General features: G+C 40.4%; 1 protein-coding gene across 1 annotated transcript in view; it reads left to right on the top strand.

The window, feature by feature from the left end:
* The first annotated feature begins 10,648 nt into the window (after nucleotides 1–10,648).
* LOC115020302 (zinc finger protein 804A) overlaps nucleotides 10,649–22,771 on the top strand; it is a 45,508-nt gene continuing 33,385 nt past the window's right edge. The window contains exon 1 of the mRNA XM_029450255.1: nucleotides 10,649–10,759. Coding sequence (XP_029306115.1) covers nucleotides 10,649–10,759 — 111 coding nt within the window. The remainder of the gene's footprint in view (nucleotides 10,760–22,771) is intronic.

Below are 22,771 nucleotides of genomic sequence, written 5' to 3'. Positions count from 1 at the left end.
GTAAGCAGAACACAATGTGATGTGAGCACTGATATGAAAACACTCAACTCGAGCGCAATGAAATAACAGCAAAACAAGAAACTCTGACAAAACCAAATTAAGTCCCCGTGTTCGCTGTGATGGATTATCCTGCTCAGGCAACTTTCAGTCTGCAGAAGTTTTCTGTTCTTCTGTTTCTAAATAAAGGAAACAAGAGCTAATATGCGGCTGTAGTGACTGCAGACGCCTTCAAAAGATCATATAAGAAGCAGCAGAGAAACCTTTTTGATTGACGGAGACTTATTGAAGGCTGATGTCCTCCTCCCGTCTTGGTGCAGCGTCTCGTATGTTCTGAAGGTGCTTCACTTGATTGTATTTCACCCGGAGGAACTGAAAGCACAGATAAAATGTCAATTACAGCAACCAATGCTCTGCACATGTGTGTGGCCAGAGCTAATTTAAATCTCCCGTCCCTCGCTGGTTATTAATTGACATGTACAAAAAAAATGTGCTTTCAGATTCTGTTGTGCAGCATATCGAGCCAGAAAAGAGACTTTATTTGGAGATGTGAGGCTGAATAAAAGAGACTAATTGTCAATATGCTGAGCTTCAGTTCTGAGCCGTGGGCCTGCACGCATTGTCTAAAGATGTGGCTGGAATTTTAAAGAAATCATTTCCAGCCGGGCTCTCCAGGCAGCACAATAATCAACATTAATACTAATCATATGGCACATTTTGACACACGCGCAGATTTATTCCGTCCCGACTTGCTCCACCTGCTCCGTGTAACGCTGAAGTGTTGGAAATTCAGAAATTAAGAGATTTCCACGAGGAAAAATGAGAAAAGAAAATTCTATCTCATGTCATGTGAGCACGGGGAACATTACACTCTTTTATTAATACCAGAAACAATCATTTACGGTTATATTGTTTTGATGTTTTGAGACGTCAGCCTCTGCAACAACCCCGACGCAGGATGTTGTTTTAAATGTCACTTTTGAATGTTTGCGTGCAGCAAATGAAAGTATTGTGTGTGGCAGCAGAACTCACAGAGACGGGGGTCTCTAACCCTCAGCAGGTGAAACCGGGACACGTGGAACAATATGTCCTCACGTGACCACATGGACACGTTGTTTTTAAAGGTGTGATATGTAACATTTCAACGATGAGTAAGACGTACGTCACATGCTCATGGTCCGTTTCATTTGGTCGGCGTTGTATCTCCTTTGAGCAGCGTCAGTGTTTCAAACCTCACTTTTTAAACGTTGGTCGTTTCTTATTATATATTTTAACCGAATGAAAGATTTTAGTCCTCGAACGTCTGGATCTGAAGTCATCAGAGAAACAAGCCGGACAGCGGGTCCATTTGAACAATGAGTGTTAAAGACTACAACTCCCATGACTCCACGCTGCGTCACAACCCTTTGTGGCAGAACAGAAAAAGACATTTTGTACGTTTTAATACGAGATCTTTCTAATATTTTCTGTCCACAGCACGGCGTGGTGCTGGTCCACTGTAACGCGGGCGTTTCACGCTCTTCCTCCATCGTCATTGGCTACCTGATGTTGAGGGAGGGGCTCCCGTTTGATGATGCGTACAGCCAGGTGAAGCTGGCGAGGCCCTCCATCCGCCCAAACCCCGGCTTCTACCAGCAACTACAGACATACAAACCTTAAAGCTGCATTAAATGTTTATTTAAACGCTGAAACAAGCTGCAAACACGACACATTCGTCACATGTCATCACCTTTTAGGTTGCCTCTTGTCACATCCAAGCTCAATAATCTCTCCTTCTCGCTCTGTTTTGGTCTCCACCAACTCCTGAGGGAAATATCTGCTTCTTTAGCTGCAAGATGTTCACCAGCTACCAGCTGCTTGTTCTGTCTGCTGTGTAGGTGCTGACCAGGCAGCGCACTGGGGGGGGCTTGAGAGGTTTGCCAATGAAAGCAGCTGCCTGTTAGAGGAAACCAAAACGGTAAAGTTGTGGGCCGTAAAACCAAAACCAATGAGGCTGAAAGACGCTTAAAGAGGAACTACAGATCTTGAAGGAAGCCTTAAAAAACTACAATACCAGAATCAGTGTTGTGCCAAAAGCTGTAGAGTGTTTTAGATGTTTTAAAAATGTTTTTTAAAATGTTTCTTATCAAAGATTAAAAAGGAAAGTCACTTGGGGATCATTTCATTGCGCAGGAAGATATTTACATTTTATTATGTTTAATGTTGTTTTCTGCATAAATATAATAGAAATAATGTATTCGGTAAAAAAAGGTCAAACTTGGTCGTGTGCCGTGTGTGGTGTTACAGCTGTTGGCCATTATGCATGTGTTGAGTGTGTCTTGTCTAAAAATAGCGTTGGTGATGTAAATGTTTGTTTTTCACGCACACAGTAGAAGGAGAAATGATTTCCAGGATGATTTGTTCACTTTGGAAGCTCTGTTTTCTTTGCAGTATAGATTGTTTCTAATTAAAGACGTTCCACTTTTTTCCTGAGGATTTCTTTCTCGACTACACGAGCAGATACACCATCAATTATCATAATTACCCTCGCTGCTGCTGCATGTCTCTATCAATTTCACAACTTTGCAAAGTTGATGTGCTAACCCCGCCTCCCTTGAATAATTAGCTGTAATTAGCTTGTTAGATAACGAGGGAGAATGCAGTTGGCTCACATGCTAATCAACAAATACCGCTGGGATGAGCTCCTCACGCTGCAAACTCACAGCACACAAAGGTATCATCTCTTAATCCTCACTGGTTAAATGGAAATAGTGTAAAGGACAGATGTGTGTGTGTGTGTGTGTTATGTCAGCTGAGAGCACTTGCTGATCATTATTGTACTCATTAATGTCCTGAGTGTTGGAGATAACAGTCCGATCCATAGACGACGAGATGTTCTGCACACTTAGCTGCGGCACAAACTTGCCCTACATACGTTCGTCAACGCTTTTCGATTTGTAAGACAGAAGATCTGATGACGCCTGCTCTGGGCTTGTAATCTGCAATGTTACAGCGCAATAAACTAAGCACCAAGTTTACTGCCCCAACCACAAATCATAATTTAACTGCAGTTATGAATATTAATAGTGACGTGTGATTACTTCACCAGCTGCTTCCAGTTATCTGGTTTTAAATCGGCAGGTTTCTGGAGGAACCTTCGAATTAAAGAGTCGGAGCTCAGCTGGTCAGTCCGGCCCCCTCTTTGGTCTCGACTGACATATGGATCTGAATTAGGTACAGATATCCTGAGGCCCCGATGATCGTAGTAATCCTCGGACTTTTCCTCGAGCATGAGGTTCGTGGTTTTGAGTGAACCTTTTCAAAACATTTACTCAATAGCGTGCAAGTGCCTCTAGCTCACGGTGCAGCTGAACCAGGGGGAAGGAAGTTGTGGGAGGTGAAACGTTGCATGTTTTGCATAAATTCCTGATAATATACAACAGAAAAGTTACTTTTTATACTTGGTGCTGGAACAGTATGCTATGATGATTAGTATGTACTATGTAGAAGATTACTAAACACTTTTTAGCCACCACACAGATTATTGTTGCATACTGATGCAAAACTCTTCAAAAGAGACATTTGTGCTGGATTTCTGCTCATTAAAGATCGTGTTTGTCCCCTTTTTGAAAAATGCAGCTTTGCAGTTTGTGTCAGTTGCACGCTGCCTTTGCTCAGGGGAAGCTGAGGGGGGGAGGCTGGTTCTGTGCCAGAGACTTGAAGGAGGAGATACTTTCTGCCAATTGGTTGCAATTCCTACTAGTCCTATAAAGGTCATAGATTATTTAACACGCTTTTAGAGCCACGGACTGATTGCAAAGAGCGGGCCTCTGTCACGGTTAATAACTAAATATTTGGGGCCGACGGCTTTGTTTTCCCCAATAAATGCACACTGCTGGCCAATAAATACACATCTCTGCTTGTTAGACTCTTAAGTTGGAAACAGTCAAGTAAAATATTGAAACCGGTGTGTGACACAGAGCCAATATGCAGTGTGTGACAGCACTCCAGTGCAGGGAGTTTGGCCTTTTCTTTGGTGTTGTTCAATAGCGTATCACTGAAGAGTATCTGCTATGAAGCCAACTGAGTTCCCCCTGACATTTTTGTGACATTTCACCGTCTGGATGTGACGGCCCACAGTATGGCACAAGCTCTCCCATCTGCAGGGTCTCATGGGGGCCAACCAGCATCTCAGTCTGTGCAGGCCCTCAGTATGAGAATATTAAGAGGCAGCGAGAGGTAGGTTACATGCAGGAAGTTGAATAATTTCCCCTACAGCAGTGTACAGTGTTATCTGGCCTGTTCGCTTTCATTAGATTTGATGAAATGCAGAATGGAACAATGGAAAATCTTTTTTTAAACATCCCACGCAGCAAACAAAAGCAAATGCAGCCATGAAGTGGACAAATGTGCAAAACAAGATCATGACCAACATTTCTTCACATTGTGAGCACATATGCACGTAGAAAAGTGCACATGCTAATCATATGTAAATGTTAATGATGTGTTCTCATTAGGTGAAGGGTTCATTTATTTTGTGTTTCTGCGATAATATAAACATCGTGTAAATCTGATGTTGTTACAGCCGGCACACGTTTTATTATTTTATTTTGCTCTGGGTAAATATACAGATGGGTGACAAATAATAATAATAATAAATATTACAAACACAGATGCTTAAAACACATAATTTGGGAAAATGCTTTTCATCCATCCAGTATAGATTCAGACGCTTAGAGCCAACAAGCATTACAGCGGTTCTGGAGGCTCGCTGTGGACCAACACCTGAACTTAAAGGTTCAACGTGTAACTCCACCTGCTCTACAGAAACAGGGTCCATACAGTCTCTGATGTTCATATTGTACTCCTGTGCGATGCCTGTCAGTCAGTCAGCAGGGCAACAATATGTTTTATAATCTTCACGTGGATCGTCTGTGTTTCCGGAGGCACTGATGTTAACGGGGCTGCGGTCCGTGTAGCGGTCCGTGTAGCGGTACGTCACTTTGTTTATTGGACTAAATCCAAAGTGGCAGAAACTAGAAAACGACGCATATTCGTCTCGTCTTCCCGGTGGCGGCGCAGCCAGGAGAGCAGGTCAGCAGAGCCTCTCCAGAACAAGCCCCCAGCCCGGCGTAGCTTCAGTTACGCTAAGCTACGCTAAGTGCGGGTGATTTCTCTCGCTTCTGCCACTTTGAATAAACAAACTATAAAACAGGAACATGGCTGTAACATCTACAAGAGAGTCAGACAGCTTCTTCTTCTTCTCTCTGTACTGAGGCAGACTGCAGCTGCAGTGACTCACTATCACCTCTAGAGGAACACGTGGTATTACAGGCTGGACGGAGCGCGGCTAGCTGTTAGCATGCTAACTTCAGGAGATATCTCTGCAACACAGACGTCTTTGACATCAACACTCTTCACACTGTTGATGATGTCAGTTCATTGTTTTAAAGGGTTAAGCTCTGGCTTTTCTTACACATTGAACCTTTAATGTTGTTGTTTCCTTTAGTTTGTCACACATCTGTACGCTAAAGACTTCTACAGACGCTTCCCAAACCCCCCCACTCTTAATTCAGAAAACATCTGCTCAGCAAGAAGCAGCAATAACACATTTTGTTTTTCATTTCTCTTCCTCCACGGTAATGTGTGGATGGTGAACATTAGCATTATGTCTGTGTTCTCGTGGGTGTGATATATTATTTAAGCAGCCATTCATTTAACACACTACATTATTATAGTATAGTGTATTTCAATGATGTTCTTCTTATCCTCCCAACACCCCCATTATGTTGCTGTTGCATTGAACCAACAGAAATGATGTATATTAAATACTCACAACGTACAGAATAGGATTCAAGGGGAACATACACATGTGCACGTACAGTATGTTCTCCCCTGGTATCCCATTCTGTATATTTTATTTATACAAATAAAAACAAACGGAAGCATCTATACGGTGTAAACCGGTGCATAAAGCACAGGAAGAACTGACCAGGGAGTATAAAGTTAGATTTGTATTTGTGTAAAATTAATCTAGTGGAGCCGATGGGAAGGTTTTAAGCTTATTGCAGTATTGGATCATGGGAGCAAAGTAGAAGGAAATTTATCAGATAAGCCTCTTACTGTGTACTTTATTTTCTCAAAGCTCAACAACAATATTCGGTCACTAAACCAGAGTCTCTGGGGGGTCTCGACAATTTCCTGTCGAGGAAAATCCTTCTACAAGCCAACGCCAATGCAGATGTAGTAATTCAGAGTCATTCAGCGAGAAACACGAGAGAGGATTTGTTTTGTTTCTTATTGAATGAAGTCTAAGTGGAAAACATAAAATATGCAATCTCATCACTGGGCTTCACACGCAGTAAGTGTTTGAGATGAAGATTTAAGAAAGCACGACCAGTGCAAGCCTCAATGCATGTTGGGTAATATAGTAAAGCTACAGGAAGTGTTTGTGAAGCGAAGCCGTGCAGGATGTTCCCGCAGAAGGTCGTGAGGTGCACTTTGACTAAACGAAGTGCAGCTGGGATGTGAAATCACCAGGAGGCAGGTGCATATTTAGATTTTCTTGCAGGTAAGAATCACACACACACACACACACACACACACACACACACACACACACACACACACACACACACACACACACACACACACACACACAGGCAGCCAATTTAAAGGAATAGTTTGACATTTTAGGAAGAGAGTATTTTATTGCAGGTAAGAATCACACACACAATCACACACACACACACACACACACACACAGGAAGTGAAACATCGTACATATCCCAAACGGCAGCAGCTGGCAGATGAAGGTAATAATAATCCAGGACAGGTCAGAGTGAGGGTGTTCACCTGCACTGTAAATAACCTCACACATTACCTGTGAACTAAACGATGAACTGTAGAGGATAATGTGTTGAATGTCTTCCTGCTGTTAACTTGTGAGGATTTGCTTTATTTAGCCTACACATAAAGATCAAAGTGTTGTGTTGTTTTTATCATCTGAATGTTGAGCAGACAATAAGGTAGAGACTACATTTGTAATAAAGTGAAAGGAGCACACGAGGTGTTTTTAATTAATTCTATACGAGACACAAATCCATAATTCATCTGCTTTTCACGAGGAGGAAAACAATAATATCCACAATGTGGGGGAAACACACCGACGCTGTGAGCATCAACCAAACTTTGCTGTAAAGGAAACTTAAATAAAGTTTGGAGGTAACAGGATTACATGCAGAGGCAGGACTGACAAGAGAAAGTGGATTATTTGATGCGGACGTGATAAAACCAAAGACCAACGTCCTGTTTCAGACTAAATTTGTACCTAATTATTGTGTTTTCTTCTCCTGGAAGGATGAAACACTAAGGTTTACATATGCATTGAAAGGATTAACTGGAGGGCAATGGAATAAATACACAAACTAAGGTGGATAACTATCTCCTACTATATGTCAGAGATTACTATACATTGAATATGTGCTGTTCTGCTACATTTCCAGATCAGGAATGTGAACATTGGATTAAATCAGGTTACAAAATGTTGTTTGATGTTGTTGACATATTAAAATGAAAGGTGTGTACAGAGGGGGTTCTGGATCTCTCTTTGTATCACTCCATACACATTACAAAAATGCACTTTCTGCGTGTTTTTAGTGCTAGAAATCTGTATAACATGAGCTGTGAGTGACAGGTGAACAAAGCCCTCTGCACAAAGCTTCAGAATATAGAGAGGAATGAAAGTGGAAAGTTTGGTGTATGTAAGTGCTGCTGAAGTGGAGAGAAAAAGCTCCTTTAGAGATATGTATTGTAACATTCATACATGTTGTACACACTACAGGTGAACAGAGTCAAACATGTAACTAACAGATATCATGAAGCTTCCCCACTTCATGACTCACATCAACACAGTTTATATTACAAGTGTTTCATATGTACATGAGGCGTTATGTAATGTAGCTGTTGGTTACTTTATTTAAAATGTATGAAAAACGATGTTTGAGAGCAAAACTGTGGCTGAATCTTCTCACTATATACACATCTGCTAATGTGTTAAAGTCACTAGAATAAAGTCCATTAATGTGAAGAGCACAAGTGGTCCGACACACACACAGTAAACAAACACCACAGAGCACTTAGAGTATGAAATACAATAATAACTTCTGAATGAGCAGTTGTAAACGTCCATTAGCGTCTGCACAGTTACTCCAGGTTCATCTTCGACCTGCTGTACTTGTTTCATGAAAGTGCAGTTTTCTAATGCGATGCATGATTGTAATGAACATTTTCCATTTACTTCATTTCGTGTGGCTTTAATAACATGGCTACTGGGTATTTCTGTAGGACTTTGATGTCTTCATTCACACGTCGTGATGTTTCAGTGTGCAGCTGCTAATGAAGTGAGACAGCAGGAAGATATGTGCACAGTTATCAGCCAGTAATATATATATATAATATATATTTAATATATATATACTGTACATCCCAGTGCTTTAAATCACCAGAGAGGAGCTCACGGATCTGCTCAGGGACAGACTTTGATTAAATGGTCAGTTGTTGTAGACTTGTGTTGGTGGACTCCTGAATACTAATCAGACACGTCTCCATGTCTGCTCCCTCCAGATGCCTCTGGTCCTCCGACGCTGGCCCTTTAATTATTCCCATACGGGAGGCAGCGTTTAGTGTCGTCGCCTGCAGAGCTGAGGGCATCACGATCTGTAAACACCTTTAAAACCTTCTCTTAATCTTAATCCACTCAAATATATATTGTACTGTGGTGTGGTCATTGTTGTCTTTGCATTTTCATATTAAGTAATAAATAAATAACACGTGAAAATCTTTCCCTTCGTTCGTTAGATTATTAAATTATTCAGATTAATTTCTCATCTTTATAAACGATGCTGCTTCCAACAAGTTTGCTTTTATTTTCCGTAACATTGAAGCTCATTAAAACAAAACCAAACAGTAAATGTTGAGCGTGAGAAGAAAACAATAAACTTCTTTCTATGTTTATTATGCCACAATTCTCTGATCACGAACACGCAGATTAATCTGTGTTGTAAACGTCACTCTGTGAAATGTGTTCGTGTTTTATGCAGGTAAAGAAAGAGCTGCAGCGATTAACTCGATTAGATGATCGGCAGGAAGATTATTCGCAACTATTTTGATAATCGATTAATCTTTTAAGTAATTTTTTATGCAAAGAAACGGTAGAAAATGCTGTTTAGATTTAGATTTAATAAGCATTATTTTCAAATAAAATAATAAATAATAATTTTATATAAACATAGAGAAAATATTTACAATATATAACAACAATAAATATGTTTATTACAGCAGCGTAATCATTTAATAATGATATTAATGCCTGAAACAGTGTAATACGGTAATAATGCCAAGTTATTTGAGTATTGCAAAACATTTAAAGACATATTTTAAGGATAAAGCTAGAAAATAATCTTCAGATTAATCTATTTTTAAAGAGTGTCAGCCCTAGTTAAAGAGGTTTGAACTGCCAGAGACACTAAATCACAACCAGATTCATGGTTATCATGTGTTTCAAAGATGGATCAAGGGTGGAATTAAAGAATACCTCCTGCTGCTTCTCTCCCTTTCTCCCTCTTCCCTGTCTGCATGCTTCCCGCTCACCAGTAGGGGGAGCTTGTCTCCTTTGGCTCGAGAGAAAGAGGGAGAGAGGGAGATGATTAAAGAGAGAAGAAAGGCAGCAAGAGGAGAGAGGCAGAGGGATGGAGGGAGGCAGAGGGAGGAGAGAGCAAGCGTCAGCACTCCATGCGTTAAAAGGGCAGATGGTAACCGCGGGTAACTGAGGAGCAAACCACTCTGCTGGCCACAGAGCAAGAGATCAGCAGAGAGAGGGAGGGAGGAGAGCGAACACATGCAGCGCAGCAGAGGAGAGGAGCATCTGAGAGGAAGCTGCACGCCTGCTCTGACACAGAGGAAGACAGAGGGAGGAGAAGACTGAGTTCTCCACACTCACAAGGAGGCAGAGAGACGAGGAGAGATACAAAGACTCAGGCAGGAGATGGGGAGAGGAAGAGAGGAAGGGAAAAAAGTATTCCTCCCCTCTACTTAGATACAGAGACAAAGGGGGAGGGAAAGCAAAAGAAGGGTGGGAGAGAGTGTGAAGTGAGGAGAGAGGGAGGCAGCGGACGGGAGATAGTTAGAGGAACTGCAAGACTGATCAATGAGAGGCTGAGATTTAGGGGAGAAAATTCGACTCAGCAAGAAAGCGAGAGAGAGAGAGAGGGAGAGAGGGAGAGAGAGGGGGAGTCAATGACAAGGAAAGATTGATGAATGAAAGATGGGAGCAAAACATCTGGAGAGAAAAGAGAATATTTAACAGCGAGACTTAGAGCGAGTAGAATAAAAAGACATTTAGACAACGAGAGATAAGAGTAGAGAGAGAGGGAGCAGCAGAGGGGGGGGTATTTAGAGAGAGGGGAGATGAGCAGAAAAGTCAAAGAATCTCCGACAGAAACTTAAAGAAGAGAGAGAATAAATCAGAGCGGCGGAGAAACTTCTCTCTTCTTCTTCTTCTTCTCATCATACAGAGGAGAAACCACACGAGGAGAGCGGCAGAGAGTTAGGGAGATAGAAGAAGAAGCTCTTCAAAGATAGATAAATAGATATTAAAGTATATAAAACTCAAATGGCGTGTTACTACATTGTGATCAGTTCCACACACCTGCGTGACGGACAGCTGAGGAGCATCAAAGGGGTTTTCAGAGGACCAATAGGAACCACCGGCCAAAGAAACACGGTAAGGACTCGTGTCCGAGTTTGCTTTGAGAAAAGAAAAGAAAAAGAAAATTGAGGTGCTTTTATTTTGAAAGTTGTCTGATTGTCAGATCTTTGAATTGAAGGCATTTTATTCCAGCTTTGGATCTACGACGTTAATCCAGTTTAATGCCGAGGACTTGTGTGATTATTTCTTTATTTTCTGCATTAAAGCAAAGCTGAGAGTCATTACCTCTGAATCAGCCCGACTTAAACCACTCCCACTCACTTGGTGATTGATTGATGTCAGGTCCTTAATCATTGTGTTTGCTGAGTTAATTAATTGCCACTTCCATTAGGTAATTGATTTGGTATTGGAGGCAGAAAGATGCAGGTGGGGGGGGTGGGGGAAGCTGGCAGAGGGTCCTGCTCTTACACTAAGAGCTCCTCTGGCTCCGTGTCCGTCCTTAAGCACGCTCGGCATTATGTTTTCAACCTTTTAAGTGTTCGCTGTGTGAGGTCAGGAGGGTGTTCCCCTCTTTGCATCTACATTTATCCTCACTTTGACATGGGAGCCACATTTCTGTTGGTACATTTCATCCTAATCTATTCACAATGCTCCCCGTCAACACTTTTTAATGAGCTGCCATGAAAAACAACAACAACAAACATGTTATTTATAAAAGAAAATGCATTTGATTAAAACCTGAATGGATTGAGTTGAGAGACATAACTTTGTGTGTGCAGTTCTGAGTCTGTGTGGGAAGACTGGAGCCGGCCGGATGAGTCAGAGCCTCTTCTCATAATCTAAACTCCAACTAAACCTTGTGCTTCATTCTTACTGAACGTTACAGGCAAACATAATTACAGCGAGACCTTGTAGAGACGCAGCAAAGATTCCAACAGGCTTCAAAGAGAGACATCAGATGAGACGTCAGGAGGTTGTGTGAGGGCAGTGCGACAGTAAGATCATCACACTGGAGCATTTGTTTTGGAAGAAATGTACATTTTTTAATAGTCTACTATTTAAAAATCAAAGTTTAACCTTAAAACAAGAAGAAAGGAATAATTCCAGCTGTGTATTGATCATCAGGAATAAATTAACGTTATTTTTACCACAGGTTGCATATTTTGTCTTTGTTCTTTATCCTGCGTCGCCTCGTGAGACATCACCGTCAGATCATATTTCACTTTTACTTATGTCAATACTTTTAATAAGGGTCATAAATCACAAGTTATGACGGCACGTCACGGTGAAATGATGAAGCTATAGGTCTGCGAGAGTAACTGCATCAACAATGCATCTGATTTAACCTGCAATTAACTCACAACACAGCTTCTGCAGCCTCTCTGAAGTGTTCTGCAGCCGTTCATCTTCTACTTTGTGTTTTTACTAAAATAGCAACAAAATAAACATGAATTCCCAAATGTAGTACGAGCATCACACTGGTGGGTCTGTTTGTGGCTTAAAATGAAAACTAATGGGGCAAATCACAGATGTGGATTAGCAGAGAACTGAGAAAAGGTTACTAAATCTCATACTGTAATCTTGTCGCGTGTATCGCAGAGCTGGAAGTGCTGACAACGGCAAGAAGTGTTTTTAAGCCTTTGGCACATTGCAGCTTTTCATGAGCCTGATGAAGCGCTGAGGGAAACATGTGGCTCTTATCAGAGTTAATACAGATCCCATAGATCTTGGATCATATTTTTATGGACTGGAGAGTGCAGTCACGTCCACACTTGGAGTATATTTCCCCAAATTTAACCTGCAAATTAAACTACACTAGAATGACACACGTGAGGCTAATAAACACCAACACAAGTAGAAGTGAGCAGGAGAGAAGGAGCCTCTCCAGGGATCACAACAACTAAAGAATCACTACGTATTGATCCATCCACCTTGTCAGTCTCCTCCGAAAAACAACAAAATAAAAGTGTCTCCTGACGTGACACTGACGTGACACTGACGTGACCCTGACGTGACACTGACGTGACACTGACGTGACCCTGACGTGACCCTGACGTGACCCTGACGTGACACTGACGTAACCCTGATGTGACACTGACGTCACACTGACGTCACACTGACGTGACACTGACGTGACACTGACGTGACCCTGACGTGACCCTGACGTGACACTGACGTGAGGTTTGGTTGGTCAGATCTGCGTTTGGTTAGGGAAACATCGTTGTTAAAAGAAACCAACGACTCGGCAGTAAAGCAGCAACAATTCAGTCAGAACTGCAGGTAAAATATGTTTTCGGTTTGTTTGTCTGTCAGTTGGATTATGGAAACACTACGGGCCCGAGATTCATGAAACTTAATGGATGTGTGAAGCATGGGCGGAGGAGGAGCTCACTACAGTTTGGGGCTGATCCAAATCACGGGGCGCATACACGCCTTATTTCTCACTTGTGCAAACGGCCTTGACAGAGGACCTCCTTGTTACTTTGACATCCGGGGTCGTGCTTGTTCGCTGCGTCAGTTTAGTGTCCGGCGCAGTGTGAGCTCGTGGAGGTGGAGCCTCTACATAAAGAGGAGGAATGTGACTGCAGCTAAACCAACGTGTTGTTCCCGGTTAGCCTGTTAATGCATTTAGAAATCAGCTGGTTCTGTTTGGAGATGGAAGAAGTGTGCACCTCTTCGTCTCGGGGGCTAACGTTGAGCTAGCTAAACACCCTCAAAACCATTGCGATGTCTTCTGAGTCTGCACGTGTTGAAAGATGGAAATGTGTTTTTGTGAGTATTTGGATGCAGCCGGGTGATGTTGAAGTGTGATATTGTGTGGAGCACGCCGACCTCCTCCCTTTGTATCACAACTATTTCCTCTGCTGCTCCGGATGGACAAGAGTCACACATGTTTGTTTCTTTGCTGAAACAACTGATGCAATGTTTTCTCTTTTATTCATAAATGATCAGACAAAGAAACAGAAATACGCAGAGAACAACACGTTAAAGTGAAAACACTGATTTCCAGCGTGATACAAAGAAATCACGACGAAGACATCAAAAACTAAAACAATCCTCAAATCAACTCTTTCGACTCTGTTCCAACTTTAACCAGATTCCTCTTTAAAGGAAAGTTATTATTAATTATCGTGCGTCACTAAATAAACTAATGAAGCCATTACTTCACCTTTAACAAGTTAAAGCTTTCAAACTCGTTAAACGATGTCAAACTAAGGAAACACAAGGTAAAGTTTCTACTGCCAACACAATTCCATAAATACACTTTTTAATTACCCACTCAAGAAAGACGCAGGCGTTTTCAGAGGCACGTACTGAAGCTCTGTTTGTCACCTAATCCAGGAATAGAAAACTGTATCAAGAGATTTAATTTGCCAACAAGCACGACTACCCTCAGTCACCTTGGATCCTCGTGCACTGCAGCTAATTTTAACTCCCATGTTCTGTAGCGCAGGCAGGTCTGATGAAATTGCATGAAACGATCACGTCTTAAAAATTTAAATAACACGTTCAGTGCACGGGAAGTGAGGGAGATATGTTTTGCACCAGCACAAAAGGATTGCGTGAGAGAGACATGAGCAGCAGAGTCTGAAGCCAAAGTAAGAGTGAGGAGATCTGTTGGTGATGAGCGTCGACGCTTTCAACTCCACTTCAGTCTAATGTTCACACCAACATGTTTCACTTTCTGCTTCTTTACTCAATCAGGACCAAACGCTCGAACGTACGAGCGTCTTCGTCTCTGTGAGCTTTTAAAATCAAGACGTTTGTAAATCACAGTGACCACAAGTCTGGATTATTTGTTCTCTCATTATCATTAGTGCAGTTTAACAGGAGATTGATATGAGCATACTGTAAGTGTGTGTGTGTGTGTGTGTGTGTGTGTGTGTGTGTGTGTGTGTGTGTGTGTGTCTGTGTGTGTGTGGGTGTGTGTGTGTCTGTGTGTGTGTGGGTGTGTGTGTGTGTGTGTGTGTGTGTGTGTGTGTGTGTGTGTGTTTTACGGACGTTGAATGAATATGAAGTCACTTTGGACACAAAGCAGCTGTAAATGAATGACCATCATAACGATATTGTAAAATCTGCACACATTGAGAAAGTAATTCTCGTTCACAACTCAAGCAACAGTTTGTGATTCATGTTATTATTGTTGCAGGATTTGCAGAAAGATTAGTTACGATTTCAAACTTGTGTGATTTGCACTAAAATATGCAAAATCACATTTCACTCAACTTTAAGCAAACTTCAAAGGATGTAAATATAGAGAGGAACACCACTAATGCAGATGCTTGTGTACAGGTGTACGACAGCGTGATGTAATTAAGCAATGAACATGCCCCTCACGCTGCGTGACATGCACGGTGGAGCGCAGCGGCCACATTCGACAGTGATCTTGTCCATGGGGCACGAGGGCCATAAATATTCTGCTTACTGTCCCAGATTACTGGAGAGCATCTGGACACGACGCACAGACTGACAGTCCCTGTAATACACCACGACACAAACATACAAGACAAACATACAATGTCCTCACGGTTCACCAGCTGCAACAGGACGCGTGCTACTTTATGATCAATTACGTCAATACGGAGAAATGCAAAACTCATTATAGAGAAATATTACAGGAATAAAAGGCCTTGGAAACAAAGAAACAAAGATCAACACACACACACACACACACACACACACACACACACACACACACACACACACACACACACACACACACACACACACACACAGGGCTCAACAATAATGCCCCTTAAGAAAGTATTAAACACATCATTTAGAGTGGGTGACTCCAGATTAAGTCACTTAAATAAAGATTAAACGTGACAGACAACTTGCGTCTTTGTTGTAACTTGATAACCGCTAATAGATACAACTTTTGAAATAGTTTGTAAATAGGAAGACAGCAGAGCAAAGGCTGCTGGACGTCTTATTCATGCTGGTTTAAAAACATAAGGAGTTGAATATAAAGTCTCACCTTCCTCCAGTCGCAGGAATATCTTAAAATATGATGTTAGAAAAAGCATGAACTATTATTACAGGATTGTGAAGCGAGTAAACGAGTCGTCTGTATTTCCTCCCACACAGTTTGTGTCCTGATCATTTGAGTGAACTATCCCTTTAAACGAAAGCGTCTCCGTCGTTTCTGCTCCCTAACTGCCCTTCAGGCTCGTTTCCTGAAACATTTGACACTTTGTTGTTCTCTCCTCCTTCATGGAGAATAAATCATTCTAACACCGAGAATCAAATGTTTTTCTTGTACCTTAATTGCTGGAACGTGCCAGAGACACTGTGGGCGCGCTGCCCGTGTGTGTCTCTGTGTTACTATTCCTGCTGTCGGCACAGCTCGCCTCACCGGGGGGTCCAAAGTCTACACTTATTAAAACATTTATAAAACTCATGTAACAATGAGCACGGCCGATGGCGTCTGTATGTGTGTTTCTCTCAAATCAGGTAGTTGACAGCGTCTCAGCGGCGACATTAAGTCATGATAGCCCGCCAGCTGTCGGGGAGTTTTTAACACCTTTTCCCCTTGAAACGCGCGCAGCCAGAGCGGTGGTGTTGCTATAGAAACATTGATTCCAGTAAGTGAAATAACACTGATTTTCTACACCCTACTTGACAAAAGAAATGTTGACATCAACCTCCTTCTGAGCATGTAATCTTCTCTTCGGCGGTAATACTTACGAGCTATTTATTTGTTTTGGAGGCTTCCTGCGCCGGATGTGTTGCTCTCCAGGAAGTGAAAGAGATTTGTTTTAGACCTCAGGACTAAAAAACAAAAAAAATAAAACATCCTCCAACTAGTTAACTGGTTTGTTTTCTCTATCAGAGGTCTGTATTTAGTGTTGAGTGCTTTCAATTAAAACCACAGGTACTGCTGAGTGTCTTATAAAAGCAATTATGTCCTTGAGCCGCCGGGTTATGGTGCAATATTCTCACTTGGTGCTATTGGCTGACATCCGGCCTAACAACACCCAGGACAATACGACACTATAACCTACTGCCTCTGAGCCGTTAATGCTTTAAACCTGTGTGTGTGTGTGTGTGTGTGTGTGTGTGTGTGTGTGTGTGTGTGAATGAGAGAGAGATTGTGTGTGTTATGAGGTTTGAGCTAAGTCGCCAACAACATAGCTCCTCACTCCATAAATTAGCACCAATGAGGACACTCCGTGCATGTGCGTGTGTGTGTGTGTGTGCGTGTGTGCGTGTGTGTGTGTGTGTACCACTGCCTGTGTGTTTAACAGTAGTGGCCGGTCCGTCTGGGTTCGAGCAGATACGTGTGTGCGTGTGCAAACATGTTTCTCCAAGTGAGTGTGTTCAGCGCTGTGACTTACATGAAATGTGTGTGACTGTGTGTGTGTGTGTGTGTGTGTGTGTTGGGTAGTTGTGAGTACATGGTGTGCTTCATTGATGTGTGAAACATCAACTATGACTGTGGAGCCATCTGCTCCAAAGGGACAGATAGAGTGCAAGTGTGTGTGTGAGTGTGTGTGTGCGCACAAGAATTTTCTTCTCCACGCATGAGTGTGTTTTCGTGACACAGCAGAGTGTGTGTGTGTGTGTGTGTGGGGGTTTCTGACTACTTGGCTGAACCAACAAGTTGTGGGGTTTTTGTGCATCAGGAAGAATCTTTTGAACACTTTGAAACACTTCCTGCGTCTCAACATTCACTTTAGTTTCTCTGCTTTTAGTTACAGATTCATTCAACACGGATGTTCAGATAGAGAATTAATAAGTCGACAAGACTTCTAAATCAAACGACAACATACTTGATTTGTAGCCGCCCACGTTTTCTGATGTGACGCATCAATCAGCAGGACAACAAACTGTGTGTGAGCGCTGCGGTTCAGGTTTGATGCAATGATTCTTCTTGCATCGCAGCGTTTGCAACATCAACAAACACCAATATTATATACAAGAATACACATTTAACATAATGTGTTCACGACCCTTCAACGTACATTTGATCTGCGGTTAAACTTTTAGATTTTAGGATTGACGAGTGTTTCAGTTTAACCTTTTTAAATCCAACGTTCAGGACGCGGATGAAATTGGAGGATTTGTGTCCTGATGGCGACGATAATAAAACACGTGGTTAAGATTATTAAACGATTTAATCATGATTTAAAAAACAACGCTGACAGAAAACAAACAGCTAGTGCATAATAAATAATAAAAAATGAACAATAAAAAACAAAAAACAAAAACAAATAGCTAGTGTATAATAAATAATAAATAAAAAATAATAAAAAATAAAAACAAAAAGCTAGTGTATAATAAATAAAAAATAAATAAATAATAATAATTAAAAATAAAATAAAAAATAAAATAAAGAATAATAAATAAAAAACAAATAAAAAACAAATAGCTAGTGTATAATAAATAATAAAAATAAATAAAAACAAATAGCTAGTGTATAATAAATAATAAATAATAAAAATAAATAAAAACAAATAGCTAGTGTATAATAAATAATAAATAATAAAAATAAATAAAAACAAATAGCTAGTGTATAATAAATAATAAAAATAAATAAAAACAAATAGCTAGTGTATAATAAATAATAAATAATAATAAAACAAATAGCTAGTGTATAATAAATAATAAAAAATAAATAAAAACAAATAGCTAGTGTATAATAAATAATAAATAATAAAAAATAATAAAAACAAATAGCTAGTGTATAATAAATAATAAAAAATGAACAATAAAAAACAAAAACAAATAGCTAGTGTATAATAAATAATAAAAAATGAACAATAAAAAACAAAAACAAATAGCTAGTGTATAATAAATAATAAATAAAAAATAATAAAAAATAAAAACAAATACCTAGTGTATAATAAATAATAATAAAAACAAATATTTATAAAAAGGATAAAATCTCAAAGTTTACACTTATAAATTAATATCATATAGGTATTAACATGATAATGTGTATATTGTCCCGGCGTGCAATCTGTCAATACAGTAAATAGAAATAATAATATACTTTAAAACAATACAGTTACTCATGAACCACCTATGAAAAGGGACAAATTAGTTTAATTTAATTAAAACTAAGTCTAATTTTCATGTAAATGTTAACACGCACCAACAAACAACCTACAATGATATGCTTTGTCACGTTTTAGACTTCAGAATGCAGATTATGGCAACAGTTACGTCCAGGAGAAGTTCCCGTGATATCAGATTAATTATAGGAGTGGAAATACAAGATATAAATTCTGCAGGGATTATTTTCTCAATTTAAAAAGCGACTGAGGGACTTCTCCTCTTACTCTCTCCACTAACACAGCTCAATACAGCGCACCGATCGCTCCATTTGAGAGTAAATGATTTCCTTCCCACTAAAAATACCCCAATAATTATAATTATAATAAAGTACAGGCACATAAGGAAGTGCACAACAAAAGAAGCATGCTTCTCTAACAAAGCAGCAACATCAATGTGAGCGTGTGAACGTCCTCACATGTTCGAATGAGGAGTGAACATGCTTTGTGTAAACGAGTCTAACGTTGTTATCCAAGCTGGATTTTACATTTTTAATAGACCCCAAGACATCTTTCAGCGCTCTTATCACAGGAACCTTAAAGACCTTAATGAGCTGCTTTGGAGGAAAAGAAAACATGTTTTGCAAAATCCACAAGCTCCTGCTCCATGAAACCTTCCCGGGTTTAATTTCATCCAGAGTGTGAGACTCTCTGCAAACGTCCAGCTCGCTTCAGGCTCGGGAAACCATCCAACTGCTAAGACTTAAGATGTCGTCGTCAAACACTCGCAGAATGATCAGCGTTATCTCCGGCTGCCACCTCGGAGGTAATTGGTCGTTCTGGTGACTAATATTTATTTAGCCGACGAGTCATTGTTTCATGTTTATTTCATGACGGACGAGCACATCTCTGGTGAACACAGTTTACAGCGGAGCGTCTGCATGATTTCATGTCAGCTGTCAGTCAACTCTCCTTTAGTGTCCACGTCTATAACACAGCATAAACATACTTATACTGTGTTATAATCAGCTACTAGTTTAATTATTATTATATATAACTATACTCACAGCACATTATAAAACATTTTATAATCACTTAGAAAGTTTCATAAGACTTCATAACTGCTGGTCACTCAATGGCATTTATTATGCAAAATAAATCACAGTGTAATATAATTACCATATCTGCAATATATGATAATGTTTATTATAATGCATTATATTCACTGTTTATAATGCATTATAATAGTGTTTATAATGCATTATATTCACTGTTTATAATGCATTATAAACACTATTATAACAGTAAATATAATGCATTATAATCACTATTATAATGCATTATAATAGTGATTATAATGCATTATAATAGTGATTATAGTGCATTATAATAGTGATTATAGTGCATTATAATCACTATTATAATGCATTATAATAGTGATTATAATGCATTTTAATCACTACTATAACAGTAAATATAATGCATTATAATAGTGAATATAATGCACTATATTCAGTGTAAAGGCAGATTATAACGTACTATAAGTATGTTTATAATACATTATAGTCTTTGCCGTTATAGAAAGTGTTACAAACCTTTAACAGGGACACCAGGATGTGCTGACAGCATCATAACAGCGGTGATAAAAGAAGCCATAATATCCAGTAAAGCAGGAACAAGTCGAGAACAGTCGTAGTAAAGTAAAAACATTACTTGTATTACTCAGCAGCATGCGCAGCGAAGAAGAATCATGTGCTTATTATTCCACGAGGACGCAGAGCAGCTGATTAATGCCACGTGTGCAGAGGAACGAGGATAAGTTCAATGATAATCCATTTAGAAGACCTTTATGAATAAAGCCTTTTCTGAATAAATCAATACAAACATTGATGTGAACTCATTGAGATACAGAAGCTCGTGGAGCAGGCGTGAGCTCCGAGAGGGGGGGGGGGGTAACACGCAGGTTGAGGGTTCAGTTATAATAAACAGAGATGCTGTTATATATTATATATAATGTCTAATGTGATAAATGGTCATTTAATGCGATCTAATCAGATAAATGTTGCTTCTAACCCGCCAGCAAAACATTTCCAGTGTATTTAAAGTGTCCACACACACACACACACACACACACACACACACACACACACACACACTCATTCACAAAAAGCTCCCATTCTCACATTACAAACACATATTTATCTTTAATCAAAAGATTTCTTTTAGAGATGTTCCTCCAACATATAACACAGAATGTAACATGAAACACTGTAGTAACATATACATGTGTGTGTACTATCAACATATGTACGTAGTGGCTCTTCACACACTCTTCTGTCCTGAGGGAAGCTTTAGTTGAAGGGAACACTGATTTCGTGAACACGTCAGAGCTTTTGTACCCAAATAAGCTTTGTTCTGACTCTCTCACGAGTCGTGAACTAGAAAATGTTCTCTTGTACTCGTGAAATCCCCCCAGGGTCACATTTACCATCATATCACGCTCCGCGGAGCAGCTCCTGCTCCTTTACATGCCGACGAGCTCGCAGGTTCATGCGCTCTTCACTGCTTCCCTGGCTGTGTGTGTGTGTGTGTGTGTGTGTGTGTGTGTGTGTGTGTATGTGTGTGTGTGTGTGTGTGTGTGTGTGTGTGTGTGTGTGTGTTGGCGCAAGAAGAGGAACAATGCTACTGTTTTGTTCTCGTGAGTGGGAAAAAATGTGTGTGTGTGTGTGTTGCATCAGACTGAGTGATATACGAGGATGTCGGAGTACAGCAGGGCATCATCTGACACACACACACACACACACACACACACACACTCGCAGCAACACAACAAGTCCCTTAAATTCACCGTCGTGGCCCTTTAAGAAGAACAGAGTGATACATTTCTCATCCGAAGATGTTCTTAATGAGTCGAGGAGTGCTGAATGTTAAAGTATATATTTATGTAGCGCGGTCGCTACTCCATTACCATGGAAACTGAGGTAGCATGTTGGAGGTGAGTGGGCGTCAACGCGACTTGGATGAACCCTGCGAATGTGGTGGGAGGGACGGAGAGAGAGAGGGAGATAAAAAGGAGTCATGAAGGGAGAAAGTGACAGAGGAAGCAGAAGCAGATGGAGAGAAGTAAGAAAGAGAAGTTTGCTGCTGTGTTCTGAGAAGCGCACTTGTAACCTCGCTTCCTCTCCTTTGTCGTCCTCGCTAGTGTCCTCCTCGGTTCAACGAGACGTTTCTACTCAACTAGTCCTCCAAATGACACAAATAATGATAAACTGGAGGAGGACCTCCGCCAAGGCTGTTTCCTTAAGTGAAAAGTAATGCGTGTGTCTGCCCTGTGATTCGGATCCGCTCCGACATGTACCAATCACTCAGAGCAATGTGCTGCAGGATGAAAAACAACGAGAAAAGAACATTACATATATAAAAGAAAGATAAAAACATTCACGATAAGACGATACAATAACAGGGAATAAGATAAAAAGCAGTTATTGCTATTAAAAGGGAATTATTCTGATTTTATTTTTATTTATTTTATTTGCCACTAAACTCTTTAAATCGAACTGAAAGCTTTTAGCAGTTTAGTTCATGAGTTCAGAGAGACTGTATATTATATATATTATATTATATTATATGTATAGGTAGTGTGCAAACACGTGACAAAACTGTGTGACGTATGCGTGCGACGCCATGTTGGTTGGAAACAAATCAACAATGGCGTCTAAAGCGAACAACAACTCCGACTTCTTATTCTTCTTATTGGAAACATCGCTTTAGCATGAGCTCTTACAGATATAAAGTGGACGCCACACACACGGGTGAATTGTGCTTCTTCTTCTGTTAAATCCTCACGAGTTATGTTGCTAAACCAGCTGACGGCGCTCTGAAGAAGCGTTTCTCTGGGTCACGAGTAGCGTTATGACCACAATCATACACTGCGCACACGGTTGACATTTTCTTTCAATCTTAGACGTTTAAATACAAAGAAAATTACGAAGCGTTGCAACAACTCACACGTGAACAGGCGCTGTCTTGGTTGTGTATATACATCCATGGCTGACTTACGGGTTGGGACGTAAGCGTGACGTCACAT

The sequence above is a fragment of the Cottoperca gobio genome, chromosome 15, assembly GCF_900634415.1.
Source record: "Cottoperca gobio chromosome 15, fCotGob3.1, whole genome shotgun sequence".
Classification (NCBI taxonomy): domain Eukaryota; kingdom Metazoa; phylum Chordata; class Actinopteri; order Perciformes; family Bovichtidae; genus Cottoperca; species Cottoperca gobio.
This window is presented reverse-complemented; position numbering and strand designations above follow the sequence as displayed.